Source organism: Alternaria ventricosa, assembly GCF_023758065.1.
Source record: "Alternaria ventricosa strain BMP 2768 chromosome Unknown scaffold_6, whole genome shotgun sequence".
Classification (NCBI taxonomy): domain Eukaryota; kingdom Fungi; phylum Ascomycota; class Dothideomycetes; order Pleosporales; family Pleosporaceae; genus Alternaria; species Alternaria ventricosa.
In genome coordinates this window covers 1,872,750-1,889,876 of record NW_026055686.1, presented here as the reverse complement: position 1 = coordinate 1,889,876, position 17,127 = coordinate 1,872,750, and the positions used below count along the sequence as shown (strand labels likewise).

General features: G+C 53.1%; 5 protein-coding genes across 5 annotated transcripts; 3 read left to right on the top strand and 2 right to left on the bottom strand.

Annotated features, from left to right (window-relative positions):
* Window positions 1–3,635: 3,635 nt before the first annotated feature.
* On the top strand, window positions 3,636–4,805 carry J4E93_004719 (uncharacterized protein; the record flags this gene model as incomplete). The annotated part of the gene is made up of 1 exon (XM_049342646.1): window positions 3,636–4,805. One exon carries the CDS (start codon window positions 3,636–3,638, stop codon window positions 4,803–4,805), a length of 1,170 nt encoding a protein of 389 aa, XP_049200798.1.
* Window positions 4,806–6,619: 1,814 nt separating this feature from the next.
* On the top strand, window positions 6,620–8,442 carry J4E93_004718 (uncharacterized protein; the record flags this gene model as incomplete). Its single annotated transcript, XM_049342645.1, has 5 exons — window positions 6,620–6,784; window positions 6,855–7,109; window positions 7,166–7,455; window positions 7,503–8,193; window positions 8,245–8,442. 5 exons carry the CDS (start codon window positions 6,620–6,622, stop codon window positions 8,440–8,442), a joined length of 1,599 nt encoding a protein of 532 aa, XP_049200797.1.
* Window positions 8,443–9,099: 657 nt separating this feature from the next.
* J4E93_004717 (uncharacterized protein) lies at window positions 9,100–9,954 on the top strand (the record flags this gene model as incomplete). The annotated part of the gene is made up of 1 exon (XM_049342644.1): window positions 9,100–9,954. One exon carries the CDS (start codon window positions 9,100–9,102, stop codon window positions 9,952–9,954), a length of 855 nt encoding a protein of 284 aa, XP_049200796.1.
* Window positions 9,955–10,776: 822 nt separating this feature from the next.
* On the bottom strand, window positions 10,777–12,119 carry J4E93_004716 (uncharacterized protein; the record flags this gene model as incomplete). Its single annotated transcript, XM_049342643.1, has 2 exons — window positions 10,777–11,810; window positions 11,864–12,119. The coding sequence occupies 2 exons, from the start codon at window positions 12,117–12,119 to the stop codon at window positions 10,777–10,779; spliced, it is 1,290 nt and encodes a 429-aa protein (XP_049200795.1).
* Window positions 12,120–13,015: 896 nt separating this feature from the next.
* J4E93_004715 (uncharacterized protein) lies at window positions 13,016–16,839 on the bottom strand (the record flags this gene model as incomplete). The annotated part of the gene is made up of 5 exons (XM_049342642.1): window positions 13,016–13,447; window positions 13,498–13,784; window positions 13,830–14,939; window positions 15,051–16,386; window positions 16,558–16,839. 5 exons carry the CDS (start codon window positions 16,837–16,839, stop codon window positions 13,016–13,018), a joined length of 3,447 nt encoding a protein of 1,148 aa, XP_049200794.1.
* Between the last annotated feature and the right edge of the window lie 288 nt (window positions 16,840–17,127).

Genomic DNA, 17,127 nt, shown 5'->3' with positions numbered 1-17,127 from the left:
GGCTTGGATGGCTTTGCTTGTTTTGATGGCTATCAGGGGGTCAGTTTCTTGGAATGTAAGGGTGGGGAGGCGTGAGAGCTTACGGGAGCAGGATGGGGCTGATGGGTAGCTGCCGTTTGTGTTGGAGGTTGCGGGGTCGAGGGTTGCGGTGACGGCTGTGGCTAGCATAAAGGCTGCTGCGATGGAGTAATTGGTGAACATCATTTTGATCTATATGGTGGATAACGAGCGTGTGGTGTTGTGAGTATGGGGTGAAGCGAGTTTGCTTAGCCACAGCGATCGAGTATCTTATACAACACCAACCCCATTCTCATCCCCTGCCACGTCTATCACGGTAATGTGTTTTTCCATTTACATGAGAAGGATTAGGCGATCCACAAACACGTACCACCAATTACGCAGTCTCAGGGGATTTGCGGTCTGGATGGTCTTGAAACGGACTAGACAGGGGTTGTGGGTGCGCAAAGCCACATCACATCTTCACATAGAGTGGAGGTGCATCGGATGTTTCGTGCCGCCAACGGGCCGAGCCTCGTAATCTTCAATTCCTATATACTGGTCCCAGTGCTGCGACATACCGCAGCGTAGAGGTATCCACGTGCCCATAGGCCTCGTACGTCAAACTCGCGGCGTCAGGGTCGTCTTCAAACCCGGAGTCGTAGTCGTGGTGCGTCGATATAGCCGGGAACTCGGCGTTACAGTCCGACGAAGGTATGATGTGATGAGTGATCAGGTGGATGGTTGAAGAGATTAAGAAGGGATGGAGACGGACCAAGATGTAGTCCTAGATGTTGCACAGTGTAGGCGCCGGCTGTCTACAGTACCGTACGGGTAGCCGACTGGAAAACGTCAATGGATATGGTACCGGCTGGGCCTGCAAGCTCCGTTCGTTTACGATCGCGACCAAGTCTTCCACGAGCACCCAGACTGGAGAGCCACACACAGCGAAGCAGATGGACCTGGTACGATCAACGTTCTCATCTACGGCGCATCGACATCAGTGGCACTATATGCCGCGCAGATGGTACGACTCAGCGCTAGATCCAGCGGCAAAGCTATCAGATTGTACGGCGTCGCTAGCGAAGCTCGATGGGAGTTTCTCAGAACGGAGCCCTACGGGTATGACGCTCTCGTGGACTATCGAGACCTCCATTGGCCAGAGCGGATCAGAGACCCCACGAGAGGTGTTGGCATTCATTATGCGTTTGATTTCATCTCTGAGGGTAGCACCGTCGAGCGCACCTGTTCAACCCTCGCACGCAACGGAAAAGTAGCCATTGTCCGATCTCGCGAAGGCGGAGCTTGGAAGGCGCCCAACATCTCGGTTGAGCCAAGTTACGGCGCAGTGTGGGAGGGTTTGGGCGAGGAGGTCCAATACCAATGCTTTACTGTGCGACGATCGCCAGCTGCTCGTGGGTTCACGGTGGCGTTTTACGCATGGCTCCACGGTTGTATGGGTTTCGCGTTCAGACCAGCTCCGATTAGATTGATGCCAGGTGGTCTAGAAAGCGTGGTTCAGGATGGCTTCCAGCTACTTGATGCGGGTGGTATGGAGGAAAGACGTGTCATCCGCACTGAACCGTGGATGCGACCTGTCAGCGCTGAGAAGCTTGTCAATGGTATCTAAAGGTCTGTCAGTATTTATCAAAGTGTTGCATCTTGCCCCATAATAAATGTTCTCTCGACATTCGCATTCCTTATGATGCAGCCATCGTGTAGTCGACACAGCCAGGCCGAGATGGCGTCGCGTGGTGCTGTTGCAAATCGGTACGCGTAATCGCGTGACATGACCTGGCCAGACCATCGAGATGTGTGCGATTACGCGTGCACGAATCTCCCCGGATGCATCATGTGAGAACTGTCAATAAACCGGGTGGAATGCGATGGCTGGGCGACGTTCGCAATATTTGTGGCGTTGTTGGTGATGGTGTAATTAGTTCTTACGCGAGAAGGGGAAGTCGGGGCCGACGGTGGGGCTAGCTACTTCTGCATCCGAGGTCGACCCACGATTCCATCGACACATTGACACACGCGACCCCTGAGGATGAGTTGAGCTTCCGTACGACGTTTATAGACACACAAAGAGCAGCGCCAACAATTCTTTGACCTCATGGCTGCATCGGGCAGAGCGTTTCACGTGGAAGCGCAGTAAGGAGCACCCTTGCGATGCACCGCTTTGTTTGCGTCGCCTCGGCGGCCTACGACAGCACTACCTTTGCGTCTGATGACGGTTTGATGCAAACATGCTAATGGGGCTTGATCATGGTCGTGGTCGCACCTTCATATCTGGTCGCTCTCGTCCTATCGTCATCGTTCATCGATCAAGAAATCTAGCCTAACACAATGATACCCGCACTTCGAGGAAGAAACGATAGCTCATGCCCGGAGGGAGGCGTATTCTACAAGTGCAACGACTTCCGTGGCTGCTGCACGATAGACCCATGCATGCCAGGTAGTACCTGTCCTGCCGACAAGGACCGGACCCCAGGGCGATGTAAGTACACCCAGTATGTTGGGCGTTTGTAAGAGCTGACCGTGAGTAGCCTCACATACATTATCGCCTACCCCAATTACATCGGTCTTGATGGTAACGATCACCGCGACGACTTCTTCAATAACTTCTTCAACGGCCTCCGGGTCATCCCTTGACACTGGGTCTACATTCAGCTTAGAAGAGCCCTCGTTGGAGACTGTTACACCGAACTCATCAGCCACAGCGACACCGTCTATCAACGCACCAGCATCAGCTGGCCACGCTCAGTCGTCGATCATAGCGCCCGTGGTCGGCGCAGTGCTAGGCACAGTCATTTTGGGCGCATTGATCGCCTCTATACTCCTATACCTAAGAAAGAGACGGCGGACGAAGGTATACAAAGCAGCCACATACCCTTCTCCTTTGGTCGGTGACGATATGACATCGCAATTATCAAGTAAGCCCACGCGTCACGCTTCGATCCTCGGTACACAGTGCTGACTGCATCCAGGGAAAGCATCCACCCAATTCCAGCAGAAAATAGCGGCACTCTACAGAGCAGACTCGATCACGGAACCAGAAGATCCACCCCAGCTAGACAGTCGAGAGATAGGGCAGCATGAAATCCATCGCAACGGCTCGCCGGCACATCTCTCTGAGCTTCCCGCTGAGCCCATACCATGGCCAGGCCGTACTTCCCACGGCTAGTCCTTTCTTCAATCATGATCATATTACAACAGAAGTCGCTGGGTACATATTAAACCAGCGAGATGTGATGAACACTGTAACTGTACGAGACGCAGGTCGTCGGATTTAGACGTAAGAATGTTATGAGTCAATTTGGTCATGCTGATCACAGCATCGGACGAGAAGGAGATGTACCATAACACCTGATACCCCGTAGCTCAGGTAGCATAGAAACTTCGAGATTGCACCAGCGCAGCACATGGAGTTCTTGGTGTGATGTTTGCCAATTTTCGTTCTAGCCTGCGACTGCCGCAGCTGACCAATCATCGACGACTAGCCCCGCTGACGTCACAGTCGGGCAGCTACGATCTCACACCTTTCCGTCACTCGCGCATGCCTAAATCTGCGCCAACTTTACCCGTTCGCTTTCCAACGAGAGATTTGAATCAACTCGACTCAATATACTCCTATCATCATGTCCGAAGACGGCGCGCCGCCTGCAGATTCGGCAACACAAGCAGCACCGCCTCCCTCGATACCCCGCTATTTCCGGAATGATGCGCCGTTGGCACGACGAGATCCTCACAAGCAACTGCTAGCGTCATTGGATCGATTGATTACCGACTATCCTCCGCATCATGTACCCCCAGGCGGTGGTCTATACTACGGACCGATTTCAGTAGCCTACCTCTTCTATGCCCTGCACAACATATACCCGGATCTTAAGCTGGACGACTACCCCTTGAATACATGGTCTGCGGCTTACATCGAACAAGCTCAGGCTCATATCAAGGAGTTCCCGCCACCATCTCCCAAGAAATGCGGTATCTCCAACGACATCATGTCTCTGCTTGCCCTGTACGCCGTGACTGCACAAGACCCCGACACTGTAAAGGAGCTCTGCGATCATGCTGCAGTCATGCTTGAGGACGAGACCTCCAACGAATGGCTATACGGTCGCGCTGGCTATCTGTACCTCCTCCGCTTGGTGCGCGGGGCGTTCGCTCATAACAAGGACGTGACCGAGCTCATCGAAGACACGGCCGATGAGGTCATCGAGAACATCATGCAAAGCCCGCGTCCCTGGAAGTGGCATGGGAAGGCATACGTGGGTGCCGTTCATGGCGCAATCGGTATCATTACACAGATCGTGCTCACCGACCCGTCCTGGGCGTCTAAGCTGGAGGCCGAACTAGGCGCCTTGCTCAGCTATCAATACGAGAGCGGCAATTTCCCTTCATCTCTCCCACCAGGTCGTGACAAGCTCGTTGAAGTCTGTCACGGAGCACCTGGTGTGGTCAACTCCATTCTCTCAATCCGAAAATATTTCCCGGGACTTCAAGATCGCATTGATCGGGTTGTCGCAAAGGCAAGAGAATGCATCTGGGAAAGAGGCCTGCTCACCAAGGAGCCATGTCTCTGTCACGGTATCACTGGAAACGCTCTCGCTCTGGACGGAAAGCAATTCGAACACTTCTTGACTTACACCACAGGCCATGAGATCAAGTCGATGGCCAAAGACGGAATGCTTGAGAAATCGGAAGACCCATCTTCCCTATGGTGTGGCGAGGCAGGTCGTGCCTGGGCCTGGGCGGTTGCGGACAAAGATCTGCCAAAGACACTTCTCGGATATAACGACATCTAAACCCTCGAATGGGTACTTCCAGTATTTCGACTGGCACTTTGACGATACACACGATGTAATGAACGAGATGGCCGCCAGGCGGTTTGCGCATGTGGTCCTATGCGGAATACTTGTATAAGGATGCACAACGCAGTCAGCTACGGCTAGCGGCACGAATGACCTGTATTAGCGTCTTGATTAGGAACCATTCAAATCAGCAATCAACTATTTCCGGAGTCTTGCAACGTTCCACTATCATGTATGCGAATCAGTTTACCGTTTCCCCGCCGTCGGTCGCCGTAAGCATCCGCTAGGCGCGTCGGTGCTGCGTCGAGCCTCAAACGGCACGAAAGATTAACGGAAAAGCTAGGATTGTGGAGACTCTAATCGCGACATCTCTTTCGGTGGATTCATGTCAGGCAATCTCCGTCAGCCAGACATGTAGCCGCGCGGGGTACACAGCATGTTGCGCATTGCTCCACGCGTCGTGCAACATTGAATGCAGAGATCCGCGGGTGTCACCGAACGCCGACAAATGGCCCTACCATCTTTTGTCTGTATATTGAGTTGTGGATTAGGCTGAAAAGCTTATGCGTCGTGCGAACCATATTTGGCGTTGACAGCCAGCATGCGTTCCGAAACCGCGGTCGAAACTATGTAAGATTGCTTGCGGTAATGTATCCGGCTGATGTTTCACACAACGGCTATTCGCGAAAACCTTGGAGCGATTATATTCTGTGCTCCTACGACTTGATCGCTACCGCACCGGTGCGGGAGAGACGAGGTCGTGATCAGAAAAGCACATTTCTGGCACGTCAACAAACCCCTTGACGATGCTTCTTTCGTCGATGCACCTTCGACACAAACATCACATGCTGTCTTTCTATCTCAATCGCTAGCTTTCGCCCTGTAATTTAACTCACCAACTGTCATCGTCGCATCTCTGTTTTCCGCTTCTAGAAGAACGCCAGCGGGAGCTTGAACTTACAACGCACCCGCCACGCCCTACTCTCATACTGCGTTGCCACATTAGCGGTATATCCTCCCATACCAGCGGTCGACTCACAGTTTCTGTGCTATATTTCTCGTGTTCATCGCGTCACAAGGTGAGTGCGTCACATTTCACCCAGCACATTCCTTGGTTCAGGGCACGTTTTCGCTATCACATCTCTTGTCATCACAACAACAACAACACAGGTGAGAGAGGCCAACAATCCTGGTCCGCAATTCGCTTTGCTGTTGTATTGATCCCTATGCGACATCCAGTTGCTTTCATTTTGGGCTCCTAAACCTAGTATTTCGACTGTGGATGACAGGCGCGATCGTCACTCACTTTCACCACATATGACCTCAATGTGGCTAGTCTGTTTTACACGCAGGGACTGCAGGCTCTGATGTACAAATATATATCTCTCTGCTCCCCTCTGACCGGCTCTCCGCAGATATATCCTTCATTTGCTGCGACAGTCGCTCATCATGCTCATCCCGTGGCTCGCTCGATACTTAATACCGTGGCTTTTGATATCATACGTCACGTGTACGCCTGTATCGGAAAGGAAGAGCTCTCATACCGTCCGTCAGTCCGTAGTGGGCGTAGTGACCGGAGTGAAGTCGCGAGACGAAAACGGTTAGTACTCAGCTAGACCGCACGTGTATCAATCGCCGCTAACTTTCCACAGGCAATGTTTATGTGCGCCGAGAGGTGAGGGACTTGAAGAACAACGCGCCAGACCAATGGAGCCTTTACATCTTGGCGCTTCGACAACTTCATACAACTCCGCAGAGTAACCCCAACTCATTCTACGGCATCGCATGTGAGCGCATTCACTATCAGCATGGTTCATCGCTTACTAACATACTGCTCAGCGATACATGGAAGGCCCTACGACATTTGGGGTGATGCACCAGGAAAGAAAGAGAAGATTGGAAAGGCTGGCTACTGCCCACATGGCAATGAGTTGTTCCTGGGTTGGCATCGCCCGTACCTTGCGCTATTCGAGGTGAGCTTCATACCTTCGTGCCTTCGCCTTTTCTTGAAGGAATAACGACGATGGTACTGACTGATGGTAGCAAGCACTTTCGAGCCATGTTTATGATATCGCGAAGAAAGCACCCGCCGATCAGATCGAACGGTACCTCAAGGCAGCAAATGAGTTTCGCATACCTTATTGGGACTGGGCCCAAGGTACGACTATTGGCCCGGTGCCCGACTTCTTTACAGCCCCCGAAATAGCGGTGACGGATACGGACGGCAGTCTGACAGTGGTGTCAAATCCGTTGTATTCTTACAAGTTCAACCCCATACCTGCTGGCTTTGATCACAAGGTAAGCGATCTCAATCTTGGGAGATCGTGGAACAGGATTTCTAATGTATCATGCAGTGGGCCTCTATGAGTTCGACGATACGATGGCCGAGTGACGCGACCGCCAATGCGACATCGCGACAATCGATGTTTGTCGGTGCCTTCAATGGCCAGTCCACCAATCTGATATCTCAGGTTGGTGTTGCTTTCCGAGCGAGCACGTTCTCGCGATTCTCGAGTATACTAGAAGACCCGCATGGTTGGATACATGGCGTTATCGGCGGTGGCTACGATCCCACGTCTTCACCTGGTCATATGTGGCCGCTGGAGTATTCGTCATACGAACCCCTCTTCATGTTACATCATGCGTAAGTGCGCCTAATCCCTAGAATCACATAAGCTAACAGATCGTCAGCAACGTCGACCGCCTACTCGCACTATACCAGGGAGCGCACCCCGATCTTTGGATGGAGAAGTCAAGCATAGGACCGCACGGCAATGTTTATCTCGACGACTACCAAAACGTTGACGCAAACACTGAACTCCTCCCATTCAGAAAGGACCCTGGCAAATTCATGACCTTCAACGACTGTCGCAATACCACTGTCCTAGGTTATGCCTATCCGGAAACGAAGCGCTGGAAGTTCGCATCAGACCAAGCCTACCAGGCAGATGTCACAGCGCAGATTGCGAGGATGTATGGTGGCCGCGCACGCGCACAGAGCAAAGTTACAGTTATGAGTACCAAGCCAACGCCATTCGGAGAAACACTCGAGGACAGCAATGGCACATACACCGACTGGATCATCGAGACACAAGCCATTGCTTCCAAACTTCCACCATCGTTCATCGTCAAGTACTCGCTCGGCGGCATGTTCAACTCCGAGCCAGTCGTCGACGTGGGAAGCTGGATGATGTTGATGCCGGAGCGACTCGACGACGTGCACACCGAAAAAGATCCCTCAAAACCGGAGAAGTTGATGAACGGTACAACAAGTATCACACCTTATCTTATCGAGCAGATTGAGAACAAGAGCTTGAAGAGCCTGGAGCCCAGCGACGTGGTGCCTTTCTTGACCGAGAAGCTGACCTGGAATGTTTACGATGTGAGTTCACTCCACGTCATGGCTGATATCGAAACTGACTTCTACTTTTAGCAAAATGGCGAACGCGTCAAGTTCCCTGACCAAAAGACTCTCTCAGTCAAGGTATTCAGCACCAGCGCGCGCGTGCCAGACAACGACGAAGAGCCGATCGAATACGACGATGGAAGCACGGCTTATCCCGAGATCACGGCAGGCAAGTCTGGTGGTAACAAGATGGGCCCTCCGGGCATGATGCCTCCGCGATTCTAGTGCCTTTGCGCCCTCAGCAAGTTCGTTTTCAGAGTCGATAGCTTTCCTTGTGTCCTCTCCCGTAGGAGGTAAGTAATGGGTGGTAACAAGACATATCGGGACCAACATTAGGCCTTCTTTGATAAACCAAAAGTAGAATTGATCCACCACGAAAACGAGCTTCATGAAGATGCAACAGTGTCTTTTCCGGCTACAAAGAGCAAGCTGTAGACCTCTTCGGTGGTGCGTCACCCCGGACATACGCCGATCTTAACCCCATCTGCTAGCCTCGTACCCCGCACACGTAATCTGATTCGCTGAGCTGAGCTTCCAGACCTCAGCACGGCGCTTTTCCGAAGAGCTTGTCACGCCTTGTACATACTTAACCACCTCAAGCATTACTCAAGCATCATTAGCCGTTTCCTCAGCTGATGCGAAGACTTTGCACAGATGGCGTCCCCAGTCTTCCGCAGTTCTCGAACCCTTCGATCGGCCCGCCTGGCCACACTCCACCCGCGGATACATATCCGCAGTCTATCAACTATCGTCACAACATCGTATCCATTTAACCAACGGCACACACTCACATACCCTCAGACCCAAAAAGCAAACCAACACAACCTCTACAACCATCACCAACAACATCAACACCAGCCCTTCAGCACCTCATCCCCCACCATGTCCCAGGAACCCCCACCAAAAAAAGACTGGTCAGCAACGCAATACCTAAAATTCAACAACGAGCGCCTCCGCGCCGTCTACGACCTCGTTTCTCAAATCCAACCCAACATCACCAGCTCAACACCGCGTATCTACGACCTAGGCTGCGGACCAGGAAACAGTACAAAAGTCCTGCTTGATGCGTTTCCCTCAGCGCGCATCACGGGTATGGACAGCAGCCCCGACATGCTGAAAAAAGCAAACGCGGAGTTCGAAGGGAAAGAAAGTGTAGATTTCATGCGAGGCGATCTGGCGACGTTCAAAGCAGATGGGGATGTGGATGTACTTTTCAGCAACGCGGTATTCCACTGGCTCCGGTCTTGCGAACGCATTCCCACGCTCGTGCGCCTCTTCTCCTCATTGAAAAGCGGAAGCGTGCTGGCTATCCAGGTCCCAGATAACTACCACGAGCCGTCGCACCGGATGATGCGTGAGACGGCGTTGCAATCAGGGAAAGCGTGGTCGGACTCCTTCGCAGATACGCAGATTGGCGATTTGAAGGATACGAAAAGACCGGATTTGGATCCTATCGAGGAGCCGAGCGCGTTCTATAATGCTTTGGTAGGAGAGGCAAGTTTGGTCAATGTGTGGAGGACAAAGTATATGCATGTGCTCAAGGATGCGGGGGCGATTGTGGAGTGGGTCAAGGGGACGGGGTTGCAGCCTTATTTGAATAGGATTGAGGGGGAGGAGGCGAAGAAGGCGTTTTTGGAGGAGTATGAGAGGGGGCTGAAGAGCGAGTATCCGGAGTTGGTGGATGGGAAGGTGCTTTTGGGATACCCGAGGTTGTTTGTTGTTGCTGTCAAGAAGTAGAGCTTTGTGAAGTGAGAGTTGCATTAGCGGAATTTAGATCCGATGTCGACTAACTACTATGCTATGCTGTATTTATATACATGCTCTCTGGAGAGTGCCATGCATGTGCATCCAACTAGCTAGCTATCTATACAGGTAGTATACGACCTATCCGTTAACAACATGTGGACTGAAACTCTCCGCCTGACATGTGTTGCGCTCGAGATGTAGAAGGCGGCTGTCAGGTTGTAGTGGAGTTGGGATGGTAACGCCTCGTGCATCGCCAACAAACCCGCACATCACAGCCTCTGAAGTTACAGCCATGGACCCAGCGGTCCTGGTTCTTACAGTAACCACATGTGGTATCGACGCCCTTGCTCTTATACAATCGCCTAAACTCATGGTCATCGGCCCCTTGATCGTGATACTGTGCATGGTTGGTGGCCAGAGGTTGTTGTTGCTGCAGGTGCTGACCGAAGGGTTGAAACTGTACTGGGGCATGCAGTTGAGGCTGAAAGACGGGAGCGTTTGGTACTGGGGCATACACCGCTGGTGCAAAGCCAAACGGTGGGACAGGGGGTACAACGTAAGCAGGATTTACAACGTTGGCAGGGGCATTGTTGGCAGGTACTGGAGCAGCGAAGAGCCTTGCGATGGGCGGCGCAACGTTTGCAGGGTTGACGATATCTGGGGCGGCGTTGTTGGCGGGTATCGGTTCAGGAGTGATATTCCGCTCGTCCCAAGTCGGGCATTTACATGTACGCCACCTCTTGAGACAAAGGTAGCAGAATTGGTGTTGACAGCGGCACCTACAAAGTCAGTTCAATGTAGTAAATGGAACGGTTATACGTACTTGATGTGGTAACAGCCAGCCTCAAGTTCTATCATCTCTTTGCACTTTGGGCAAGTCTTCCAGCGCTTGGCCTTTGCAACTTCCATGAGCTTCTTGACGTCTTGGTCCTCAAGACAGAGACCAGCATGCTGCTTCTTCTTGCACGTGGCACACGTCTTCTGGGCGCATTTCACGCATGTGGCTATGCCTGCTGCGATATTGCAGGGTCTGACCCATTTGGCGCACATGAAGTTGCTGCAATACGTTCGGTTTTGCGTCTCCAGTTCTTCTCGTCTGGCCACATATCGAGCGAAGAGCGCGGGCGGCAGAAAAGGAATGCAGGCAAAGACCGGTAGGGTCTGATTACAGCATCGCGGTGGAAATTGCGAGGAATCTGTGATACAAGCTTCGAAAAGGCCCATGATACACTCGCGGCAGTATGCGTGACGCTCAGCATCGCCGGTACCTTTGCATTGGAGTTGGATCGTGTCTCGGATGGGGTGCATGTCGAAGCATGAAGAGCATGTCCGAGACACCATAAGATCAGGCTCAGCTCCAGTCGGGGCATGATCTTGCTTGACCGTCTCAGACGATGGCACATGCGTGGCATCTGCAACTGGAGCAGCGTCGACCTGAGGGTTAAACTTGGTACGCTTGGTTCGTCCGTCATCTTCCTCCCGGAGCGTTGCTGGATCAACGCGAGCAGTCCGCTTCTTGAGCGTAGAGTTGTGCGTGTACGGCGTGATAGAGTTTCCGTCCTCGTCATCCACATCGTCAACACGCGCACGCTTGAAGTTGCTGGATGCTGAAGTTGGCCTCGCATCATCCTCAGCAGGACGCTTCTTGCTGTGGAGAGGCTCGAGCCTGGATGGAGCAATTTGAGTGCCGTTCAGATCGAATCGGAGGTTGTTGCTGGCGAGGGTTCGGTGGTCGATGGGTTCCTGCCTCTGTGCTGCTGCGTTGTTGTGCACGCCGTTGTCGACTGACACCACAGGACGCTGAGGTACCGGCTGGCCAGCGAGTGTGCAAGCCATATCATGGTCACCTTGACTACGTTAGTCTTGCTATGAGTGCCATGGGTAAGGTGCTTGCACTCACGTTCAGCTTGCTGCTCCTCATTCAAGAGCTTCCGAAACAACTCTCGGCCTGCATTTTCTTTCCTGATCATGTTGTGCGCGAAGACACGACCGTGCACCTCTTGCCATTTCCTTGTGAGCTCATCGCGGAGCGCGGCGAAAGCGACTCGCTCGCTGTTGACGGCACCATCGTTGCTAGTGCTGGGCAAAGCCTTCAGGATGGCGTGTACGTCGTCCAGTTGAAGCTTCAACACGATCCGAGTAGTCTCGGGATCCATCGTGCGGATAGCGCGTGATGCGATTAGAGGCTACGGCTGAGGCAGGTAGCAGTAGCTGCGGTATAAAGGTTTCTGGAAGACAGATGCAGCTGCGAAGTGATGCTCTCTAGCAGTGAGCGATGAATGCAATGTCAGAGCGAGGAAAGTGAAGTGAAAGGAAATATCTTTCGGTGAAGTGAAGTTTCGCTGCAGGTGAGATGAGTCTAGCAAAGGTGGTTGACAACAAGTGGGGACCGCCAGGCTGGTGAAGATGAGGAAGCCGCGTCCCTCGCACCGTAAACAACAAGAAAAAAAGATGACGTAGAGAGTGGGAGAATGATCAGATACCTACACCGGCTTCTAAAGCCATCTACCAACAGTAGGCAACGTAAGTCTTTGAAGACTACATCGCGCGACTTCGTACATTATCTCCACCTTCGGCTCGACTTCTACTGCAGCAGCCTATGCAGCTTCCATGCAGCTCGGCCATGCAAGCCCACCCATCCCAATCCGTAGTACTCTTCACACTCTCAAACACCACCTCTACAAAGCACTCCGCACTCGCACGCGCATGTTCGCGCCACCAGTAAACAATGCCAAGATCGTATATGGCACAATGTGATTACCCAGAAAACGCCCATACCAATGCTGCAGCAAAAAATGTTGTTCCTTCCAGTACGCATCGCGCAAGCGCAGGATGCCTACAATGCAATCAAACAGGTTCGTCAAACTTATGCCAAGCCGATGCGTGAGAAGATGGACTGGCCAGTCTAGATGTCATAACGTAGACTCTGGCCAGGGGTATAGAATAGAATTCGCCGCTCATTGAATGCTTTTCGCTCAAGCCATGCATAGATGGTTGCATGCAATCAACGCCTTGTACTCCGGGAGGGTTCCAAAAAGAGAGTGGTCGTGTCTCATCCAGCGCCCGCGGTGCCAATCTGTGTGTGTTTTTGGAAGCCGGGCGAGCGGTAGCTGTGCCGATGAGGCGATGCAGTGCGGTGGCCGTCGGAAGAAGCTTGGGGATTCTGGGCGAATGCAGGGTTGGGTGTATTTCGGTCATACCCTGGAGTGGGGCTGTGCTGATTGCTGCTCATAGGTTGAGCACCCCCGCCGGGAATCTGGCGGACGGAAGCCTCGCCAGCTTGAGCCGAGGGGTTGTTGTCCGCCGTCGTAACTTGAGGCGAATTGCGCTGGTCTTTCCTGGATGCTGTGCCAGTTTGGTCTCTGGGTGATGGCGTAGGAGCTGACAGAGGGTTCTTCCCCCGCTGTTCCCATTGGCGCATGATTTCTTTCGCGCTCATGTCGGACACTTCATCGCTGAGTAGTTCCATGATCTCGGGGGGTACCTGTTGACGTTAGCATGAAAGTGGATTGGTAGTATGGCGGAGCAACATACCTCCGAGAATTCATCGTTGTTCTCGATGAGATCAAACACAACCTTGACCGCGCCCTGGTCCACGCTCTTGACTTCTTTGTCATTGCTCTCGCGCAGAATGTTGGGAGCCATAACAGTGGCGATGTTCCAGGTGTCCATCTTGTTGCCTGTCTCTTCGTCCACAGTGTGGAACGATGAAACCCAGTTCAGGAAGCAGAACAGGACTTCCATTGTGTCGCGGTGGGCCTTGGGCAGCAGGCAAAGCACGAGATGCAAGACCTTCTTTCTTTGTGCCTCATCTTCAATGTCTGCTACCGTTAGTCAGGCACGATGTGTAAAATGAAGCCACTTACCATTAGCCACCATGAACAGCCTATATAGCTTCAATGTCAAAACCGGCTCAGGCATTAACCTAAGGAAGCGCTTTAAGAGATTGGCGAGTATGACCGGGTTCTTGGTATTCAGGTCAACCTTTTGAACACCGTGAGCGTCAATCTCTTCCTCAAGTTCGCGTAGAGCTTTGAGGTTGCCGTTCTTCCTGAACACACCCTCAATGGACATGTCCATACTTCTCATCGCAGTGATGCAGTCCTGAAGCAGAGCTGGAACTTTGAGAGCGCCCGGTCCTACACCTTCCGTGCACTCATCACCATACTTTTCCACGAGATACTCAAGCGACTGTCGGAAAGTTGCTTTGTCGGAAACTGGCTTCTCGACTCCTGTAACACCCTTCTTCGGCTTGCTTTTGTCGGCCTTGAACGCTTTGCCGAACCCGATCTTGCCCCAGAAGTTGTTTTTCTTCGACTCGATGAGATCGAGCAGATCGCCCTGGTTGTACTGGTTGTCGTCGAGCAAGAGGCCAAGCTGGAGTACTGCAAGGCCCTTCAGCTTAAAGTATTCAAGTGGCGACAGCTCCGAAAAGTAGGTTCGTGAGCGACCTTCTGTCATCTGTTGTAGATCCTGGGCGCCAGAGAAGTCGCGACGATGGCCATTCTGCAGCTTCGGTTGATCTTCTCGTCCCAGTAGTGCGCTTCCACCAGCGCGGAATGCATTTGGACGTTGCTCTCGTTGCTGCTCCAATGCAGCCATGCGAGCAATGTCGTCTAAAGCGAGAGAGTTCACAGCGAGTGTTACAGCATCAGCGTCGCCCCCTAGCTCGCGTTCCTGAACGATTTGCATTCCTCCTCGCATTTGTCCTTCTCCTTCGAGACCTTCTGGACCGTCAATGATTCGTGATGCGCGCGCACGTTTCATCGTGTTGGATAGGTGTTTGTCAAGTCGTGTCGATCGTAGGCGCTTGATGTCAGACATGGATTGCTCGTAGGCGGCGTTGTTGCTGTTTTGACTGTCTGTTGCTGATGTCCCTCCATACGACTTTGATCGTGTGTCCGGTCGCAAATGCGGCGGGTCATCCCCAAGGCGATGTCCCTGTGTGGAATCATAGCCTGCCAGGTTGGGATCATCTACAAGTCATTAGTGGGACGAATGTAATCTCGGAAGCGGCTCCAGAAATCTGAGTCGGAGTGTCAAGATGAGTGGTGACGAGGTGATCTGTTACGGAGAGTTATTCTTACCTGAAGTGTGTGGCAATGCGCCACTGGATCGTAGGGTCGCCATAAGACGCGCATGCGCCACGTTTAGTAGGTGCACATACTGACGCAGCTTGGTGACCTGCTCGAAACCGTTCTCAGCGTCTGGCTGCGCTGCTGCACATGCCGGGCAAAAGATGCTTCGCTTCGATTTACTCCAATAGGCGCTCTGAGGGCTATGGCGCAAGTCGGCATTGCACCCCCTGCACACCATACAGCTGTAATTGTACGACATGTTGTTCAGGTGTAAACACTTGTCTTCAACCTGGGCATCGCATATTGGACATGCGTCGGCCCATCTTGGGACAAGCCGCGCGGACTCAGCCGCCTGGTCTCTTTGGGCCTCGTCCTCCAACCGCGCATCGAGTGAGTTTACTTGGGTAAGGAAGTTGGTCAAACCAGTGGAGCTCCGGGTCTCGCGCTCTAATTTTAGAGAACCCTGCAGACATATGCGGATGAGGAGCTTCAGGTAGTGGGCTAAGCCAGTAACCAGGGACAGCAATTCTTGGGTCACGCCCAGTCGTCGCACGCCAGTACCCTGGGACTGGGTAAGAAGCGCGAAGAAGGCTACCACTTTCTTACAAAGTAGCTTTGATTCGCGCGAATAGGTCAATCCCTTGGGTGTCCTGACGATCAATTGCGCATCGAGCGCGTCGGCGGCCGCGAAAAGCAGTTCGACGTGCACAATGAACTTTTTGGCTGCCATGACACCGTCGACGTAGGCACCGTTACTGACGTGCAGGAGCATGTCGGAGATGCAGGTCGCGGACTTTTCCTCGAAAGCCGAAAGGGTCTTCCAGATCCAGTTGACCTTGGCTTCGATCTCTTCCTCCTGTTGGCGAACGCTCTCGCGCACCTCATCTGTCGCGTCGCCATCAGCATCTTGCAATCGCTCAATGACAGGCTGGCCTGTGGAATGAAGCCTGACATTCCAGTACTTGTGAATCATGTAGCATTCCGGATGCCAATGTTGGTTCTGTCCATTTCGGAAGATCTCGACGAACTGCTTCAGAATCGATGTCTGACAGCCGTTACACCGCTGGGCAAATTTGGTGGAGTAGTGGTAGTGACAGTAGACGCTGCCCTCGTGCTCGTAGTAGCTGTCCGAGGCGCCGAAAACGGTAGGACATACGGAACAGGTAAAGTGCTCAATGTGGTATTTCCGGTCTAGCGCTGTGATGTAGGAGCCGCGCAAGGCTTGTCCGCACTCGAAGCAGAGCAGATCGAGACGTCGGAAGTAGTCTGTTTCGCAGAGGGGGTACTGGCCGGGTGGCTTATCGGGTACGGGGAAAAACTTGGAGGCAACGATTTTACCGCAGTCCTAGAAGGCAGGTCAGCACTGTGATCAAAGATGTTATGTAGAAATTGTAGCGCTTGAGACAATTGGGAGCAGTCCACCCAGAACGGCGATGCGCGCGCTCGCGTCGCTAGAGATCAACAGACGTGCGTACGCCCAACTCCTCCAATCCAGAAAACAACATGGGTGTCTTACGTGACAAGTAAAGCATTCCAAATGGTAGGTGTCGCCCAAGGCTCGCACAAATTGTCCAGTCAGTCCTTCCCCACACTTTCCACATATCTTCCCGCTTCGCTTGGGTTTGGCGACGGGCTGGTTCTGGTCCCCTGGATCGGTCGACGATCGCGGGGGGTAGTTGGTGCGGTCGTAGGGCGCAAGACTGTTGGACGACGATGCGGCCTCGTCGGTGGCGCGTCTGGAGAGGCCATTGTTGCGCGGGTCGTAGTTGTACTGTGACTGGGCGCCCTGATGATCCATCGGAGGCGGTCCCTCCGCCGGTGTTCCCATGTCCAGTTACGCCAGCTTCGACAATCCTCCACTTCGATGCAGGGTCCGGAGCGGGTGCGTGGCGTAGCCGAGGTGGGAGGGGCGCGCGACAGGGAGGCGAGAGTTGGCCGGGACGGGTTTGTTAGAGTACGTTTGTCGGATGAGCTGCGGCGTTGGTAGGAGGTGCCGCGGACGAGGGGTGTCGAGTCGCGGTGGATCTACCCGGGGAGGTGGCCAAGGGTAGAAGGGCGGCGATGCGTTGGCGAGCGCGCTCTGTCT